Source organism: Papaver somniferum, chromosome 5 (assembly GCF_003573695.1).
Source record: "Papaver somniferum cultivar HN1 chromosome 5, ASM357369v1, whole genome shotgun sequence".
Lineage (NCBI taxonomy): Eukaryota > Viridiplantae > Streptophyta > Magnoliopsida > Ranunculales > Papaveraceae > Papaver > Papaver somniferum.
In genome coordinates this window covers 131509769-131529623 of record NC_039362.1, presented here as the reverse complement: position 1 = coordinate 131529623, position 19855 = coordinate 131509769, and the positions used below count along the sequence as shown (strand labels likewise).

General features: G+C 39.6%; 1 protein-coding gene across 1 annotated transcript; it reads left to right on the top strand.

Annotated features, from left to right (window-relative positions):
• The first annotated feature begins 5014 nt into the window (after positions 1-5014).
• Positions 5015-7602, top strand: LOC113279608. The gene is made up of 2 exons (XM_026528289.1): positions 5015-5087; positions 6809-7602. The coding sequence occupies exons 1-2, from the start codon at positions 5015-5017 to the stop codon at positions 7600-7602; spliced, it is 867 nt and encodes a 288-aa protein (XP_026384074.1).
• Positions 7603-19855: the final 12253 nt, after the last annotated feature.

Below are 19855 nucleotides of genomic sequence, written 5' to 3'. Positions count from 1 at the left end.
AACACTATCAGCTGTTGTACTTTTGCACAAGCATTTCGTCGCGACAACTAATTTCACATGTGGAGAATGCCCCGTAACACATGTTGCATCCGGACGTTGATGCCATTTTGGATCCACTTCAAGTAATTTTCCTAATAATTTCTCAAATAAATATCATTCATGTCCAGGCGTTGTTTGAATTATCTTGAGGTATAACCGGTTCTAGGTGTGAAATAATCATTCATCATTTTTGCATCATGCCACACTCGATCTCGAGTAATTACACTACGTGTTTGCACCTTCCTAGGCATATGTTGACGAATAATACATACATTCTTCCAAACACAATTGTGTAAACATTAGCAGAGCTTTTTCTTCTTCACGACTAGAAGTATCCAAATGGATTCCATGTTTAATTCTCACATAAGCACACATTAGACTCATTTTGTACCTTTGCAAACAACAATTATAGTATCAATTTGTCCATACCATACATGAAATAGAAGTCAATCAATAACAAACATCAGTTTACAAACATTTCATTCAACATAAATCAAGAGATACATCACAAAACAAGTTATAGTCATTGATATTTTCACTACATCTATGTCTTAATGTTATTATTAACTTACATACAAAATACCTAATCAACTTTAGAATCTACAATTTCATGAAAATAATAAAAAAAATTAACTTGGAAACCTAAAATCAGATTAATATACCTTTGATGATTTTGTGGAGATAATTCGAAATTCAAGAATACAACGGAATCACCTATGAATAGGGATCAAACCCTTTTAGTTTCAACCATAGAATCACAAGAAATCACTATGTGAATCAAATGGCGAAAAAAGGAGTTTGATAGGGTTTAGAGAGAAATAAATAGAGTGAAGAAGGAGAAGTGGGAAATCCGTGCGGGTTCTGGATGTGTACATCCAACAATGGATATTGAGTTCCCGTTTTGGTCAAGTCAATGAATTAACTCAAACTGATACTGAGTATCCGTTTGACATTATTTGCATGGAAACTGAGTTTTCATTTCGTGTAGATAAAGGATGGCACAACACATTAATGAAGTTTCTTTTGGACCCTTTTCCCTTAGCTTTAAATAAGCTATAGATAATGGAAAAGGCACACCATAGTGCTTGGCCCAAGAGCTATCGTCAAATAAATCCTAAAGTATCAGTCAAACCTTATACCAAGGTTTCAGTCAACCTAGTTTGTCGGACATAGTCCAATTGGTCAAAGATGGTTGGAAGTGATCTGTATTGAAATGACCGAAATTGTCTTTTAAGTGGTTAATTAACCAAAGCTGGTATCTGTAAAACAATCTATAGTCATACGACTCACATCCTTTAATCTGAACTTAATCCTCAACTATTAGTTTCCTCTTTTATTCTTCGTTCTCTATTTTTTATTTTTTCCTATGTGGTCGTTAGGTATAAGTCCTAGTACATACTACAGGGATATCAATTATATCAATTAAACACCATCCATCTTGACTGGGGAAAAAAAAGAAGGAAAAACTGAAATCCCCAAACGCCAGAAGAAGCTTGAGAATTGACAAAACTAATCACCATGCATCTAATCATAATCCTCACCTCCTATTCTTCTTCTATACCATGGTCGTCATGTGAATGTGAGTCTCTCACTCTCTCATTCAAACACACAATTTTAGTACTTAGAGTTGAACATTTTTCTCAGTACTTTAAGGTTAGAGTTCTCTCTCACTTTAGTTCAACTTGCTTGTGTTTATAGTTCTATTTTATTGTATAATTGTTTATATTCTTCAATTCCTTCAGTTCCTACTTTTGTATTAGTGCAATTTCAAAGTGAAACTGTTGTTTGCGAGTAAGGTTTTTTTTGAAATCGACTCAGCAAAAACATCTGTGTTAGAAATTACATTTGGTGTTGATACAATCCCAGGTGACTTAAATCTAATACTCTACTTTAATCATGTGATTACGTTGATATCAATTGTGTGTATATATGCTTAGCATAGACTACATAGTTCCCTTTATCAATTTTCTTCTTAGTAATTTGTTACTCAAATCCTAGGATTTCCTCTATCCAGTTATTTTATACTACAAAGGCTAACTCATTGAGTTTTTATTTATAAGGACATTTGGTTTTTTCTATTCAGATAATTTTATGCTACACTGTGCATATAAACTTATATTGTTTTTCAGCTAATTCTAAATGCGAGTGTATCTTTCTGCATTTTGAGTTATGGTGTTGCATATAAACTTAAATTGTGTTTCAGCTGATTCTAAGTGAATGTTTGAGAATCTAAGTAAGTTGTTATGTTAAATTTAATATTGTAAGAATATAATTGCGTGTTAATGAGTTTTTCATATTTTCATGGACCATAAGGTGGTCACTATAAGCATGCACTAATCATTCCACCGTTGTCCTTTGAACGTAAGGTATCAATACGATCTTATTAAGTCATAGATGATACTTATTGAGTTATAGATTTATTTTTATTTTTTCGATTTACTTATTTCTATTTGAGTATAAGTTTGATTCTGAATGTGAATTGTGTTATTTTCAAAGGGTTTCCTATTTAGTTTCAGTTTAGCCATGGTCCAAACTCACGCGATCTTGTACACAAGCTCACTTGAAGGTAGTCATCTTTTATATATTTACCTTTTTTTCAAGTCTTAATTTATTTGATCATTGATTTATATTGTCATTTTCAAGTAAGATCTTTTGTCAATCTCTTATTTTATAAATGGAGGGTGGCCTAGATATCTTTACAGAAATTATACAGTGGTTTCCTAGTAATGTACACATACTATTGGAAGTTGCAAAGTTTGTTGTATCATTTTCGCGATCGCACTACATATTGGTAAACATTAAAGCCACGATGAACTTTGAAAAGGTTTGTTGATTTAGATTTTAGGCTCATTCTTCGTCAATTTATTATTGCAATATGATATTTAATTTTTTTCACAGGATCGGTCTAATGGTCCCTATATTATTGGTTACATGGACGAGTATACTATGCTTCTAAGGTACTCTGATAGCTCCCAGCTGAATAGGTTGGTGCGCGATTGACCCTGTAATAAAGGAGAGAGCCTATGTCTAGAAGGTTAGTGTTATATCCTATATATTAGTTTTCCATCCACAAGAATATTTTACAAGCTCGGTTTTTTCTTATTTAATCAGTGTCTCCGAATTGATGAAAGATACATAGCTAGCCATGCAAAGAAGGTATTGATGAGATATTACTTCCAAAGTATAGTTTGATTTTGATTTACAAATAGTAAGAAACTTCTGTGATGTCTTTACTCGTACATGGTTTGCTTATGATCTCACTTCTAAGTTGTAAATCACGTGCAGGGTGATGTATATTTATCTTTAGGCGACCAGAAATCCTAGGAGGATTATACTACCCAGTTAATTTAATTTTACAATAGCCACTTATTGTGTTTTTATTTATAAGGACTTTTGGTTTTTCCACCCAGATAATTTTATACTATATTGTGCTTATAAACTCATTTTGTGTTTCAGCTGATTCTAAGTGTGACTGTATCCCCAACTGGTCTCACCAATACAAAAGATGGTTTTTGGATGGGGACATCGGGTTTTATTTCTTAACCTTCAAATGCTTCATTCTCTTCCTCATTATTTTTGTTTTCTTTTATTTCTCTTGATTTTAAGTGATGTTGTCTACCAAATGTTAATAGGAGTTAGTTTGCTCTCAATTTTGCAAGACGTGTTGAGAGTGGACAAGACCGGCTTCAATATGCCTTATCTGTCAAACTACCGCTAAAATCAGAATAAAGCTTTATTTTTTAAAAGTAGATATGTGTTATAGTTTTTTTCTTTTGTTTCTTATGGTCTTAATTGCAAATAGCTGAGGGTTTAAGAAGCTGTGGGATGTTAATTCTCTGATGACGATTTCTCATTTGTACATACTTGTACAATAGTTCTTTGTCTTCTGAACTCACGAAGTATTTGTACATGAAAATGATATATCATATTGTTGTCGTTGTGCTTGTTTTGGTTGATTCATCTTTTTAATCGCTTACCTTGAAGTAATTCCAAATGATCCTTTGTCACTTAAGATTCTTGCGATGTCCGTAATTATGAAACACTGAAATTGGCTACTGCGAAACTATGTGGCCTGGACATACCGTATTGAACACTCAATATTGTTTGCTGAAGACGGAATATTGTTTCTTCTTGGACTGGACAATATATAGTAGTAAGTTAAAAGCATTTCTCTTTACATGCAGGTCCTAACAAAACAAAGACTAGGACTACCACGTACCAACTACTGTAGAGTCATCCCACAAAATTCCCAAGAACGTTTTCTTACAAAAATAAAATAATTGATGATCTAATTATAAGTCGTATAGTGTACACACTTATTCCTACAGTTATCAATATTTTTCTGTATATGCTACCCATACTCAATCTAGATTTTTAAATCCAAACCATTTTTGGTAACCAGTTTAATGAGTAACTTCGATTGGGTTACTAACTATGGTTCAGGGGTAAACAAGGAAGAAAATTAGGAAACTTAATAAAAAGTGAAAGGAAAAACTCGGTTGTCCTACAATTTGGATTGAATCAAATGTTGTCCGGATCTGACAGAAAACTCAAACCTTCGGATTTCTCCGATGATAGCCCATGTAGTAAGCCATAAAGGTGCTTCTTAGTTCTCAATGCAGTAAACTACTAAATTGCTTGTAGTCCTAGATCCAACTAGTGAAGATAACTTAGTACTTTTACCTTGGGACTAAAATTGGTAGGGCCGTAGCCCTAAATCTAGTCAGGATAATCAAACGATCAGTTATATAATCGTGAATAATGAATGGGTGGTGCCTATTCAACTTGTGCAAATCCTCGATCGGTTGGGTGAGAGTTGATTTTAGTGTTGTGGGACGACCATCTTCTGAAGATGAAAAACTGCTTCTTCAGACTATTGATAGTCAAAGCCAAATTCATTGTTAAGAATGCTTTAAAACCAATATCTCAGCAATATGATTGAAATTGCTTAAGAGGAGGAGGTGTATTGGAACAGATGATAATAGAAGAGGGGTTTCAAGATTGCATCCCAATGTCTGCTGCAATGGGGTTTCATGTGGCAATCCGAGGTGCGAATTCATATAAGCGCTTGTTGTGAAAAATCTAAACAACTTATCAATGGATTACAACTTGAGCAAGTACTAACTTAAATGATAAAGATGATGAAAGCAAAAAATTTAAAAAGCATAATTGGATTTACCTACTGCAGGTTGCAAACGAGTTACCAACAGTAGGTCTTTTAGACCAGAAGTATTGACACCGTAAGTTACGACTCTTTCAACCTATGATGTGTTAGGCTCTAGACGAGGCGAGGTGCCGAGATTTTTGCCTCGCCTAGCGCCTAGGTGCTCTAGGTGCCCAAAAAAAAGGTTAAAAAAATATAAATGCCCAGATTTTTCGCCTACATGGTTTTATTTGCTAGGCACCCTATGTTGGAGTTTGCGGCCGAATAACCCGAAACGAAATCAACTGGGCTTGATCCAAGAGAGAAACCCTTGCCGACCGACTTCCATTGAATAATTCCAGAGAACTCTAGCTAGACGGAAGAAATTTCTAGTAGGGCGGTTTGTGTTATGATCTTATCTTTTTCAAGTTCCTTTGGTGGTAAGAAACTTAGGCTAAATAGGAAGGTAAAAAATACTAAGACTTTAGTCCTTTGCCAAATAATAGATGTTACTAAAAACACCATCAGAACTGTTAGTAGCTTAAGAGAATTGGTAAAAGGAATATAAATCATCATCAATAGCAGTCTGCCAGTTTAGTTTTTGAAGTAAAAAGAAGAAAATGAAGAATAGGGAGCTAGAACATCATCAATAGTGGCTGCTTCTTCTTCGTCAGGTAAGGATGTTTACGATTTAGTTCGATTTATCATGCATATGTGGCAAATAATGAACAGTATAGATCCTAAAAATTGTGTTTAATTGAACAATAACATAATTAGAATTGCTTACATGTGGTATCAGAGCGATGTTGATTGTTCTTGTTTGCTCATAAAGATGATGATTTTATGCATTAGGTCACTGGTTCTCTATTTGATCTATATGAAGATAGTAATTTTGATTCCAGATTTGTGTTCTCTATGATGATCGCTTGAAGTAGTATATATATATTATCGAACAATTGAATCATGCTCAACGATTTTGTAATTCTCCGTTTTCTATTATTTCATGTTGAGAACGAACCCTACCAAAATGATGATGACATGGCAACTTAGTTAAGTCACAAGTAGTTGTTTTGACCGACCAAGTGTGAACATAACTTCACGGTGCCGACTGTTTGAATGAAAATAAATCCGAATTCCTAATATTAGTGTTTCAAACTGTTAGAATTGTTTTCTTTCACTGCACATACTCATGATTAGAATAACGTAAGCATACTGTTCTGTAAATGGAATATTGAGTATGTACTTCCCATGACTCTGTTATAGAGATCTTATAAAGTTTAACCACAGAGATTGGATTATCAAAGTAACCAATGTAAAAGGTTTGAACTCACTTATGGTGATCAAAGTCGCTTTGCTCTTCCTAACTGTATTAATAATCCGTCCAAAGATATCATAAATTGAAATAATTGATACTCCGTGTTCTAATACGTAAGTGGTATTGGTGACCAAAGGTACCAAGCCGTATGTGTATTGAGAAAGCGAGTATACCGAAGCGACGATTAGGGTCTGTATTAGATAAACCTTACATGTATTTTAATTCCCCCCAAAGGACTAATTTTGATATTTTAGTTTATCTCTTAATTTTTGTGAACTCACAATTTTGAATGTATTGTTCATAATCTGCAGTTTATTTACCTGCTAGTTTATATTCACATGCTACATCTGTTCATATATTTAATGGTTCAAACTTTACTGAATGGAGGGAACATGTCAAGTTCACCCTTGGTGTACATGATTTGGATGGTTTTCTCCTAATAGAGAAACTTTCTGCTCTTACTGATACCGGCAGCAAAGAAGATAAAAGAATGTTTGAAGCCTGGGAACGTTCAAACAGATTAAGCTTAATGTATATGAAAATGACAATTGCCAGCAACATAAAGACATCCCTTCCTAATGTCAGAAATGCTAAAGAGTTTCTCAAGTTAGTTGATAAACGATTCCGATCAGCTGATAAATCTCTTGCGCGAACTCTAATGGCTCATCTCAACACCATGAAATACGATGGTGCAAAGGGTATGTGGGAGCATATTATTGAAATGACTAATATTGCAGCTAAATTGGATGCTCTTGGAATGTCCATTGCAGAATGTTTCCTTGTGCGTTTTATTTTGAACTCTTTGCCTCCTCTGTGTGGTCCGTTCCAAATAAATTATGACTCACTTAAAGAACAATGGAACATGAGTGAGCTAACGAATATGTTAGTTCAAGAGGAAGAAAGACTTAAACAACATGGAAACTTCACTGCAAATGTTGTAACTCAATTAGCTCAAAATAAAAGGTGGAAGACCAAGAGAGGAAAGAAATTACAACCACCAAAGAGCGAAGGGCATGATGATGTTGTACAAGTCAAGACGGACGAACAATTGAGATGCCATTTTTGCAGAAAGCCTGGACATTTTCAAAATGAATGTCTAAAGTGAAAGGCATGGTTCAAAAAGAAAGGTGAGCAGTTTATCTTTGTATGTACTTTCGAATCAAATTTTGTAGAAGTTCCTTCTAATACTTGGTGGATTGATTCAGGCGCTAATGTTCATGTTTCCAATACATTGCAGGGATACCTTTCAAACCGAAACCCAGGTCTAATTGAACATTTTATTTTAATGGGAAACCATAGTTTGTCTGAAGTAAAATCAGTAGGAACCTATCGTTTTTTTTGCATACCGGACACTATTTTGATATTTTTGACACTCTTTTTGTACCCTCTTTATCCCGAAATTTAATAGCGTTATCAAAAATAGATGTGTCCAGATACTCTTTCAATGTAATCAATCAACGTTTTAGCCTGTATAAAAACTCCTTTCTTGTTGGTACTGGTGTTATGTGTAATGGTTTGTATCAAAATAATCTTGATAAACATTTTTCTGAAAACTTATTGTCCCTGGAATGTAATGCTTGTATTGGAAGCAAACATAACATGATTAAAGAGAACTCTACAAACTTGTGGCATAAATGATTAGGACACATCTCCAAGGAAAGAATAAATAGATTGGTGAAGGATGAGATTCTTCTAGAACTTGATTCACTGATCTTGGAGTTTGCGTGGATTGTATTAAAGGGAAAGCAGTCAAGCAATCTAAGAAAGGAGCCACACGAGCAGTAAGCTACTTGAGATCATACACACGGATATATGTGGACATTTTACTTCTACTCCGTTTATGGGCAGAAAGTTATATTTCATCACATTTATCAATGTTTTTTCACGTTATAGATATATTTATCTGTTACATGATAAATACCAAGCAGTAAATGTTGCTGAAATATTTATTACTGTGGTCGAGAGACAATTAGATAGAAAAGTGAAAATCATATGATCTAATCGTGGTGGTGAATATTATAGAAGATACGATGAATCGGGTCAAAATCCTGGTCCATTTGCCAAACTCCTAGAAAGGCTTGGGATTTGTGCGCAATACACAATGCCAAGAACGCCTTAACAGAATGGTGTTGCTGAACGATGTAATCATACTCTACTTGACATGATTAGGAGTACGTTAAGTAACTAAACCTTACCCTTAATGTTGTGTGGTGAAGCTATTAAGACCGCTATGTATATCTTGAATCGGGTTCCTAATAAGTCAGTCCCAAAAACTCCTTATGAGTTATGGACTGGAAGTAAACCTAGTTTAAGACACCTGCATGTTTGGGGTAGCATAGCGGAAGATAGTATTTATAACCCACATGATAAGAAATTGGATCCTAGAACAATCAGTGGTTTCTTTATTGGATACCCTGAAAGGTCCAAAGGGTATAGGTTTTATTGTCCCAATCATATTACGAGAATTGTAAAAACCGGTAATGCTAGATTCTTTGAAAATGATGAATCTAGTGGGAGTAATAAATCGCGTAAGATTGTGATTGAAGAAAAACCGGAACTAATTCATGTTCCTGTATCATCAGAAAGGATTGTTTTTCCCTTGAGTAATCGATAAAATGAAAATATGGAACAATAAAAAGATGATACACTACCCCATAATGATAATGACCCAATAGTCGAAGAACCACAACCAGTTGAATTACGCAGATCTCATAGAGAAAGGAAATCTGCTATTCCTTCTGACTACGTGGTATATCTTCAAGAATCAGATTTTGACATTGGATCAAATAAAGACCTGGTTACGTTTTCACAAGCCATTGAAAGTGAAAATGCGCCTAAATGGATTTATGCCATGGATGAAGAGATATATTCAATGCGCCAGAATGAGGTCTGGGATTACGTTGAGTTGCCAGAAAATTATGAGAAAATCGAGTGTAAATGGGTTCTTAAGACCAAACTCGATGCCAAGGGCAATGTGGAATTATATAAGGCCAGACTTGTAACGAAAGGCTATAATCAGAAAGAAGGCGTCGATTATCATGAGACTTTCTCACCCGTATCAAATAAGGACTCATTAAGAATTGTTATGTCCTTGGTAGCTCATTATAATTTGGGGCTTCATCAAATGGATGTGAAAACTGCTTTCCTCAACGGGAATTTGGAAGAAAAGGTCTACATGGAGCAACCAGAAGGATATGTAGAAAAGGGTAAAGAACATTTAGTATGTAAATTGAAGAAATCAATATCTGGACTTAAACAAGCATCCCGACAATGGAATCTCAAGTTTAATGATACCATTTTGGCCTTTGGATTTAAAGATAACGTTTTTGATAGATGTATATACCTGAAGGTCGGTGGGAGTAAGTTCATAATATTGGTTTTGTATGTGGATGACATACTACTAGCCAGTAATGATCTTGGTCTTTTACATGAAACCGAGAAATTTCTCTCCAAGAACTTCGAAATGAAATATATGGGTAAGGTAAAGTTTGTTATAGGTGTCCAAATCACTCGAAACCGAGAATGTGGAATCTTAGGATTGCCTCATAAGAGCTATATCGAACGAGTTCTAGAGAAATTCGGCATGAAGGATTGTTCACCCAGTATTGCACCTATACAAAAAGGTGACAAGTTTATTCATCTGCAATGCCCTAGAAATAATCTTGAGCAAAAGGGATAGAAAATATTCCATATGCTTCTGCAGTGGGGGCAGTGGGAATGCTCGGTCGTCACCAAAATAACCCTGGTATATATCACTGAAAGGCAGCAAAGAAAGTAATGCAATATCTGCAAGGAACGAAATATTAAATGCTTACTTTCAGAAGGACATATAACTTGGAAGTGGTTGGCTACTCAGACTCCGATTTTGCTGGAGGTTCAGATAGCATGGAGTCTACTTCAGGATATGTCTTCATGTTAGCCGAAGGAGCTATATCATGGAGAAGAGTGAAACAAACCGTATACGCTTCATCCACTGTGGAGGCTGAATTTATAACGTGTTTTGAAGCTACAACACATGTTTTATGGCTGCGAAATTTTATCTCATGTCTTGGACTTGTCGACAATATTTCCAGGTCGCTGAGAATTTATTGTGATAATAGGGCAACAGTCTCTTTCTCGAAAAATGATAAGCGTACAATTTCTAACGCCAATAAGTATTTGAATGTAAAATTTCTTATCGTTAAGGAAAAGATTCGGAAACAACGAATTGATGTGGAACATATAAGCACGAAGCTCATGGTCGCAGATCCATTAACTAAAGGGTTGCCACCAAATACCTTTTAAGGATCATGTGACGTCAATGGGTATTAACCCCTTATAGATGCATGTATGGATGAATAATCAATTCCACATAAACTTTTGAGATCTCATGATATATGTTGTTTCTTGTGTTTTCCTATGTTTCCTACTTGTATACACAAACTTAAGAAAATCAATGATACAAGAACTTTTGACTAGTAAGTTGTTTTCTCTTGAAAACTAAATGGACTCATGTTTTCATTATTTTGTTACATGTTAATAGTGTAGTACATGGAAGGCAGTATGTCGATTTTTGATGTATAATCACCATGACTCATATTACTGTGTTACTTAATAGTATTATAGCATATCACAATGATTTTTACTCTCAATATTAGAATTAACGCATTTTCGTTTCGTATCAAGCCCTTGTTTGATGTATTGATTCTGTAACAGGATTATGGATTAAGTGGGAGAATGTCGGAGTTTGTGGCCTAATAGCCTGAAACGAAATCAACTGGGCTTGATCCAGGAGAGAAACCATTGCCGACCGACCGCCATTAACTAATTCCGGAGAATTATAGCTAGACGGCATAAATGTTTAGTAGGGCGGTTTATGTTATGATCTTATCTATTTCAAGTTCCTTTAATAGTAAGAAACTTAGGTTATAAATAACAAGGTAAGGGATACTAAGAGTTTAGTCCTTTGCCAAATAATAGATGTTACTAAAAACACCATCAGAACTGTTAGTAGATTAAGAGAATTGGTAAAAGGAATATAAATCATCATCAATAGCAGTCTGCTAGTTTAGTTTTTGAAGTAAAGAAAAGAAAAAGAAGAATAAGGAGCTAGAACATCATCAATAATGGCTGCTTCTTCTTCGTCAGGTAAGTGATGTTTATGATTTAGTTCGATTTATCATGCATATGTGGCAAATAATGAACAGTCTAGACCCTAACAATTGTGTTTAATTGGACAATAACATAATTATAATTGCTTACACCCTTAACTCGTGCGCCCTGCCTTTGACAACATAAATTTTGTTTGGATGGTAAAATATTTTCACCTCCAAACACGAATCTGCTGATGATGTTTATATTGATCGAACTGCTTCCAGAACATTCCCTGGGTGAGTTGTCCAACAACCATTCTAGATGTTTCCAGAAACTTCCTTTAGGGTTATGGAATTAGCTAAGTGTTTATGGGTGAAAACTATTTCTGCTGGTTTTGGTAATTTGGGGTGTGTGGATGAGAAATGAATCTAAACCCTAAACAAATGCACTACACGGGAGTGCTTTTGATTCGAGAGATCAATCTGTACAATTCTGTCCTAAACCAAGAAATGACCATTCCAGACTTGCTTCGGTCACAAAGTGAAGGAGATGGGGTTAATCTTAGGGAGGGAAGCGAAGAAGGTGTTGAGATCGTGGAGGTGTTGGTTGTTTATGACTTGTATCAGAATATTGAACTGGCTTGCAATAATGTAAGCAATCAGCTATGGGTGTTTGAATACGAATTGTATCAACACTTGGTTTCTCTCTTGTCTGTGTTGGAAATAGGGAGGAGAACCTATTTATACAAGTCATTGAGCCTAACCCACGTCTCTCGTGGGAAGTGGAGGAGGCGGAGTGATGGAGTAGTAGAGTCGTGTTAGTGATTGTCACACGATCAGGTATAAGCCCACTTCTCCCATCATCACTAACCGTATATGTCTTCCTGACACGTTCTTGTGATGGCGCGTTGCACGCTGCACGCTGTAAACCGCCATACCAATACCCAGTATGTATCCCCCAGTTTGTGACATGCTTGATGTCTCGATTGTGTGAATCGTGGGACCCACAGAAGGTAGCATACGGTGCTAGGTTAAATAACTAAGTTATTTAGGAAGTCGATACTCATGAAATATCGTGTGTACTCTATACATGTAATGCATCGAATATAATCAATGTGTATGAAGCATCGTTGTTTTAAGGCTTGACGGAGTAAGTCGCGGATTAAGCGTCTTAGAACAAATGCATGCTTAGCTATCTTCGAATGATAGTTTGGAGGTTGCACAGGCAAGCCCTCCCTTGGACGATCACATGATGTGGTAGATTGACGGATGGTAATCACCACGACACCTTATTGGCCATTTAACTCCTAGTCAGGGCTGCCTAACCAAGCTGGTAGAGTTGGACGAATAACATGATATATGACGCTCATCTGCGATCGTTGATGAAGTTTTAGGGTTTTGAAGAGGTGCGCAAGTATCACTCTTCAGCTTGGTCGAAACCAATCATGGGAGGTGTTTTTGACAGGACCGACCGGGAAGGCGTGTAGACGGCTTGCCGGTGTGCATGTCCATACCTCACTGCCCCATGAAGATGGGATCTAGGCCACTCAAGTTTACCGGTAAATAGGAGTGGCTGAGATCGATTTGCGGCAGGAATTCTGTGCCGCAAAGGATTTCCAAAGGGGTGCGGCATGCCACCTTCAGGTCACACGAATCGAGGCGTCTGGTCCTGCCTTGCTCTAGTCGATCGTACATAGAGGTAGACGGGCCCACAGTGATCATGTAGATACTCTCTGGACCTCCTTAGTCTATTCCCGCACCCTTCATCCAGTCTGGCGAAGATGGACGCTCGTGATCGATTTACGACACATGTAATATGCCGTAAACCCTAATTAGGGTTTTATATTGGTCGCGCGCATGATACTTTGGCCGGACGAGTTTGCATGCTATGCTCTTCGTTTGGATTGGCCGACCACGTGGGACACACATTGGGCCGGTGGTGAACATGGTGATACCTGACTGATGGTCATAGGCCTGATCTAAGCCATCCAAACATGCTGGTGAAGTCAGATGGTCGTGATCAATCTGAGACCCTTAGTGGAATTTCCTGCGACCCTTTAAGCCTCACGCCGGCCCAACTTCAGGAAACCACACGTCATTCCGTGGCTAAGTCAGGGGAGGATCGATTATGCAGGTAGGAAGGGGTCCCGTTGGTGTACTCCACGGTACTTATCCGATCGTACTTGGAACAATCTACGCCGTCCAACCGTGCCGGCGAAGTTGGACGGCCATGACTGTTTTTAAGTCTGGTTTGGCCGACCCTTGTCGCATGATCCTTTTTAGCTGATCCACACCAGCCTGGACATCCAAATCTGGGATGGCGTTCGGTGGCCATTTGAAGGGCGTGGTATGTATTCGACCAGCCAGGGCATTACCGGGCCCGCTGGTGGTCATTGTGGTGATATCCTGCTTCTACTGAGGATCGTCTAGGCTATCGAATCATGCGGCCAACCTGCGTGGCCATGATTATTTCTGAGACTGGCACGGGCAGTCCAGATTATACTCAATCGGGCTAGTATAACCCACCGAGAGGAATGCTCAATCGGGCTAGTATAACACACCGAGAGACTTTACTCAATCGGGCTAGTATAACACACCGAGAGATAGCCTGTACGGGCATTTCGTGCATGCCTCACTATTGACACTCGGAGATTCGTGTTACCCTGTTAAGAGCAACACTCAGTCCTCATGCCGCATCAATAGTGAGGGTTCCCGGGAACAACACAGGAAATACAAAGCTAATAAAGCATTATTTAATAATGCTATAAATCCACAGAAAATCGGGATTGTTGCTACATGATCCGTTCTGGGTGTATCTAATTCATAGGGATTGTTGCCACATGCTCCATTCTAGGTGAATTAATAAACTGAAGAAGTATTCATCACTCAAATGGCTTTATCCTTTATAGGATGTCATCCTATTAAAATTCGGCTTTTACAATTTTAGCCTTAAACAAAAATCCACCGTCAACATTAAGTCCACTGCCTAGCACATAATGGTTACATCATTGTGGGGTAGGCATGAGATGGTGACAATATGCACGTAAGAAGACAAGATAAATGAAGTTTACCTGGAGGAGTTATGACCAGCCCTGCAATCATCCATTTGGGTACGCTGGGTGTGACCACGACCTTGGTGGGACCGGTTTCCTCCTTCGGGTATTTGAGCCAAGAAGGGTATAGAACTTGTATGCTCCTCTTCCCACAGAAAACCGTGCATATAACCATGGACGAATGTGGACCCCACCATGTATATGCTTCGACCAAACGTCACCCTGTTGCACCTGATTGATAGGCATGTGGGCCCGCATACTTCTCTCAACCGTGGGACTCATTATGCGCCTGCTTGATCGAACGTAGGGTTGATGTGCCTGCTTCAGTTAGACGCGGGTCCAGTGCGTGCCTTCTTCGGTCGAACGTGGGACCCGATGCGAGCATGCTTTCTTCGAACATGGGCAGCTGTGCATGCTTCGATCAAACACGGGTCCACCGTGTACATGTTTCAAACGTTGCCCGTACGGTTGATATACTTGCTCGACTGTCATCCTTGCTACTTCGACCAAACACCGACCCTGCTATCTTGACCAAACACCGGCCTTGCTGCCTGCTTCGCTCGAACGTGAGACCCATCGCGTGCTTGCTTTGATCAAAAATGAACCTTGTGTGCTCAAATGTGAATGTGGGTCCTGCAGAGAGCATTGAAGCATCTTCTGGAGCGAGCAGGTCTGGAGAGCGTTGAAGCAGCTTCTGGAGCGTACGTCTAAGCGGGTCCCGGAAAGAGCGTTGAAGTGTTGAAGCGACTTTTTCTTGAGAGAGAGATGAAACGCCTTCTTCTGGAGAGAGCTGAAACGCCTTCTTCTGGAGCGAGAGCATTGAAGCGGCTTCTGATGGAGGGAGCGTTGAAGCAGCTTCTGGAGCGAACGTCGAGGTGGCTCCTGGAGAGAGCATTGAAGCGGTTTCTGCTGGAGAGAGTGTTGAAGCGGCTTCTTCTTCAGTTTGGTTTCCCCTTGAGAATTACATGCTTCTTGATTTTCTATTTCTCTTGTGTTGAAGAAGTTCTTGACTGACGGCGAAGGAATTTCATGCTGAGCCTCAGTCCCCAAGCATGGTCTACGTGGCTCTATCTTGTATGCCTGATGGGTCTACCATAATAAAGGTATCGCCATCCAGCCTTCGTACTAGTAATCATATTACTTCTGCATGGGTAAAAAATATGCAGAAGTTTAGATTACCTTTTGTACGTAGTGGTCGTTGATATGGTGAAGCTCTGGATGGTATCAATCGGCGAGCAACAACGATTCTTGGCAGCATCTGTGGTCATAAGATACCGGCAGGGAGAGGCGTCGTGGAAACTTGCACGAACTTGGCACCTTCATACAATGGTAGAGATCGTCTCGTTATTAAAGGGATAAGCAGGAACTGATGGCTTTCTTGATGTTTCTTCATGGAATAGAGAAGAGGGAGACAGTCCCCTGCCCACGAGTATCCACTGAGCTTTCGACTTGATAGATGTTGTCATGCTAAGTTCATGAGGCCGTCTTTACGTCTTCTCACTTGAGTATATCCTCGTATTTGGACATCTTGGATTCATAGTGATAACGTGCTTGCATCTCTCTAAATTCACCATCTTTGAGATGGGCAGTGCTAAGCAGTCCCCAGTCATACTCCTTTGCCATTATCATCTTTGGTTCGTGTCTTTGAGGAGTAGGGAAGTTCCTTCATGCGAATGACTTAACTAATAGGTTCTGCAAATATGATGAAGCTCTTGACATGGAGGATCTGTATGTACCTCTCAAGTCCTAGGTGCAATCTTCTATGGCAGCGCAACTACTTCTTCTACGGGAGACAAATTCTGAAAGCGTCTCTCATTGATGTAGTTACCGTCGATCCAGATATGGAATATCTTGGATGTTGTTTCATCATTGTGGCAGTCTTGCATGTGGTACTAGAGTTGAAGTTGGCAATTTTGGACGCGCAGGATGTTGTATCTCGGTGGCTTTCCTTTTGCTGGTTATTTCTAGCAGGGCAGATGATGTTGTAGATGGGCGTTCAACAGCTTCACGAAGTCCAGAGGATGACCCAAAGCGCAGATTCTCCAACATAACACGATAGACATGCACCATTGTATGATATAGTAAATTCGCCCGGATCTTTTTCGACATGACGTGCGGATATCGTTATTTTCTTGAGGCTGCTCCCTTGAGGTATCGGCTCTAGTGGAAGATTGCCGTCACAGAGCGTTGATACGTTGCACCGATATTATTTAAACCAAATGGCATTACAGTATAATAAAAATTTCTGAGAGGAGTTCGAAAAGATGTCTTACTTGCGTCATGCTCGTACATCCTTATCTGATTGTACCCGCTACATCCATCCATGAAGAAGAACATGTCGTGTCCGCTGATGGAGTCTACTAACATGCCGTGTTAGGTAGAGGAGAATCGTCTTTAGGGCAGCATTTTTTCAAGTCTCTGAAATCCACGCAACACCTGATCTGTCCGTTTTTTTTTCACCGAGACCACATTAGCCAACCAGGTCGGATGATGGATGAGCTTAATGAAGCCAACAACAAGCAAATTCTGAATTTCAGTCTTGATTTGCTCTTCCGACTCGTGCCTGAATTGCCTCGGAGATTGCTTGATCACCAGGTATGACATGTAGATGGTGGGTGACCAATTTTTCATCTGGACCAGACATTTCTTCATACGTCCAAGCGAATATGTCCTGATATTCTTTGAGAAGTTTTACAAGCTTCGTGCGTTCATCCGTACACAAGGTTGAGCTGGTGGAGATAGGCCTATGAGATTCCTCATTCCCGATGTTAACGATTTCGATCTCATCAGTTGTGGAGTTGGTGCCGTCTTGTAGCTGTGGTGGATCATCCAGCACCTCTTCCCGTGGATCGTCATTGTTGTAGCATTCCGTTGGGCGGGGAGACTGGGTAACAGTCTCTCCTGCTCATTGTTAACAGCGGCGTCAGTATACGGTTTTCCTTTTCTGGTCAAGGCTTTCCACAAAAGTTCGTTCCCTCTTAGCGTGAGCGTGGGTTGCGGCTTCACCGGATGAAGAAGAACGCCTTGTCAGCAAAGATGCATCGTGGGGCTTAGCACTCAATGATGCGAGTCAGCCCTCCTCCTGAATTGACGCCCACGTGGGGAGTGGGATGCAATGAACTTTGTCTGATCCTTCCTGCGGAGCTTCTCTTGGTTCAAACAATTCCACTCCGCATATCGGTGCATAGGGAGACATCGATGCAGGGATACGCACGACTTCTTTATTCAGCATAGTCTTCAGGCACTGGTGATATGTCGAAGGGACAATCCTACTGTCATGAAGCCACGGTCTCCCCAATATCATGTGGTAGTCTGGCTCTCTTTCTATGACTTCGAATTTCACCTTTGAATGGACGAGACCTACAAATAAATTCAGGTTGACATACCTGTACGTGTTGGTTTGGTTTCCCACGAAGTCTGTCATTGTAGTAGGCTTCCGTACGATCTTTCCCGAGAGAACCTTGGTTGTCCTGAGAGTCTTGAGAGTAATCACAATTGAAGACGCTCCTGTGTCAATAAGGGCCCTCTTGAACTCTGAATCCTTGATGCGTGCGATAACATGTAGGGTACGATTGTGACCTTCCTCTGGTTGATTGCAGCAAACGTCTCTTCCCGTTGATTCTTCGAGAGGTGTAAAAGTTCGCATAAACTTTCCACTGAAGCCGCTTCCTGATCCACCGTCCTCTGGTTCATAGTGAAAATATTTACTTGAGGAGGATCGTTGTGAGGATCAGTCCCCAGTTTAGGAGTCTCCATGACAGGACCACTCATATCTGATGTCATCTTGATGAGGAGATAGAGTATGCCGTTTATCGCTTATTTGATCAGGTCCATGTAGGCCCACGCCGCTGAAGTACCTTCTCCGGGTGCGTTGAATGCGTTCCTTGTTGGCTCCAGGGGCTGTCGCGGCTCTTGTGGCAATCGATCAGTTAATATCTCAAGAAAAGTGAGTACCTCTTTCTGAGTTGTATCCATGTATGTTTGGGCCCTAGCGAGAACTTCTGGTCTCTCCATCAAATCCACCATGGTAATAGGGAGTTGTCCTCCTCTGGATCCTCCAGCTCCTCGTCCCGATGGAGGAGTGGAAGTTTCTCTGGTGACGGCTGGAGGTGTTACACTTGAAGAGATGCCAGGGTTTGCGGCTGCTCTGGATCTGGTGATAGGAGGTGTCACGCCCAAAGGAATATCTCCTCATGCTCCGCTGGTGCTGGTAGTAGAGGAAGTAATTCAACGAGATACATTGATGGTATTGACTGGCTGCATGGTGACACCACTGATTGGGATATCAACACCGAGAGTATTGTCAGCGCTAGTCCCATCAGGATTGGTTGCTGATCCAGACCTCAGATCCACCATTTTAGAAATCAGTAAAATTGAATTGGTATTGAAGAAATTGACTTCACAACCGAGAGATTAATCTCCCACTATGGTCACCAATTGTTTATGGGTGAAAACTATTTCTGCTGGTTTTGGTAATTTGGGGTGTGTGGATGAGAAATGAATCTAAACCCTAAACAAATGCACTGCACGGGAGTGCTTTTGATTCGAGAGATCAATCTGTACAGTTCTGGCCTAAACCAAGAAATGGCCGTTCCAGACTTGCTTCGGTCACAAAGTGAAGGAGATGGGGTTGATCTTAGGGAGGGAAGCGAAGAAGGTGTTGAGATTGTGGATGTGTTGGATGTTTATGAATTGTATCAGAATACCAAACTGGCTTGCAATAATGTAAGCAATCAATTATGGGTGTTTGAATACGAATTGTATCAACACTTGGTTTCTCTCTTGTCTGTGTTGGAAATAGGGAGGAGAACCTATTTATACAAGTCATTGAGCCTAACCCACGTCTCTCGTGGGAAGTGGAGGAGGCGGAGTGATGGAGTAGTAGAGTCGTGTTAGTGATTGTCACACGATCATGTATAAGCCCACTTCTCCCATCATCACTAACCGTCCATGTCTTCCTGACACGTTCTTGTGATGGCGCGTTGCACGCTGCACGCTGTAAACCGCTAGACCAATATCCAGTATGTATCCCTCAGTTTGTGACATGCTTGATATCTCGGTTGTGTGGATCGTGGCACCCACAGAAGGTAGCATACGGTGCTAGGTTAAATAACTAATTTATTTAGGAAGTCGATACTCATGAAATATCGTGTGTACTCTATACATGTAATGCATCGAATATAATCAATGTGTATGAAACATCGTTGCTTTAAGGCTTAACAGAGTAAGTCGC

Coding starts and splice junctions, on each gene's coding strand:
- LOC113279608 (XM_026528289.1), top strand. CDS start 5,015: ATGATAATAGAAGAGGGGTTTCAAGATTGCATCCCAATGTCTGCTGCA. Junction 5,088..6,808: donor GTTTCATGTGGCAATCCGAG/GTGCGAATTCAT, acceptor CATAATCTGCAG/TTTATTTACCTGCTAGTTTA.